The sequence below is a fragment of the Sinocyclocheilus rhinocerous genome, unplaced genomic scaffold, assembly GCF_001515625.1.
Source record: "Sinocyclocheilus rhinocerous isolate Xijiao unplaced genomic scaffold, SAMN03320098_v1.1 C35822470, whole genome shotgun sequence".
Taxonomy (NCBI): domain Eukaryota; kingdom Metazoa; phylum Chordata; class Actinopteri; order Cypriniformes; family Cyprinidae; genus Sinocyclocheilus; species Sinocyclocheilus rhinocerous.
In genome coordinates, this window is record NW_015764601.1 from 1 (window position 1) to 650 (window position 650).

Genomic DNA, 650 nt, shown 5'->3' on the forward strand with positions numbered 1-650 from the left:
CACACATTTCAGTTCAAACTACTTGTAAAAGTGCATGTCGCATCCTATGACTCCTTTAACACAGGTTATACTCACGCTCTGCGGTCGTGGTCAATCCTGTTTATCTTTCCTCCAATGAACACACGGATCTTGCAGTCGCGCCATTTCTTTTTGTTGGTTAGCAAATACGGTATCAAAAGTGTCAAGCCTACAACAAGTAATCAATCACAGTGTCATTTATTAAAGCTACAAACACTCAGAGAGCATAATAAAGGCAAACATTCAATCATAAAACTACACTCTTTACCTCCGTCGTCAAACAGCCACCAAACATTGATGGTTCCTTTGCTCTGTTTCTTCTGGAACTGTTGACTGGCGGCCAGAAGTTTCTCATCCGCAGGACTGAGCTGCATCGGAGGCTTCTTGGTGTCTGAAATCACACATGCATCGTCAAGAGAGGAGAAATTAGCATCAGTTTACCAGATACAGATTAACACGAATCTGAGATGCACAAAGCCGTTTCATGAAATATTAATATTTGCCATGAATTTCAGAACTAATTCCGTGAGTGCATTGAACATGATGTTCTGAAGAATACAAATCTGTACATTCATGCATCGAAGGAAACTGCAGGAGGTTCATGAACTGGAGGATATTTGGAGTTCTCTAAT

General features: G+C 40.8%; 1 protein-coding gene across 1 annotated transcript; it reads right to left on the reverse strand.

Moving 5' to 3' along the window:
* Positions 1-75: 75 nt before the first annotated feature.
* Positions 76-629, reverse strand: LOC107735138 (solute carrier family 12 member 2-like; the record flags this gene model as incomplete). Its single annotated transcript, XM_016546922.1, has 3 exons — positions 588-629; positions 287-409; positions 76-187 (listed from the first exon to the last, which is right to left on the reverse strand). Coding segments are annotated over exons 1-3 (269 nt in total), but the record flags the coding sequence as incomplete, so codon positions are not given.
* Between the last annotated feature and the right edge of the window lie 21 nt (positions 630-650).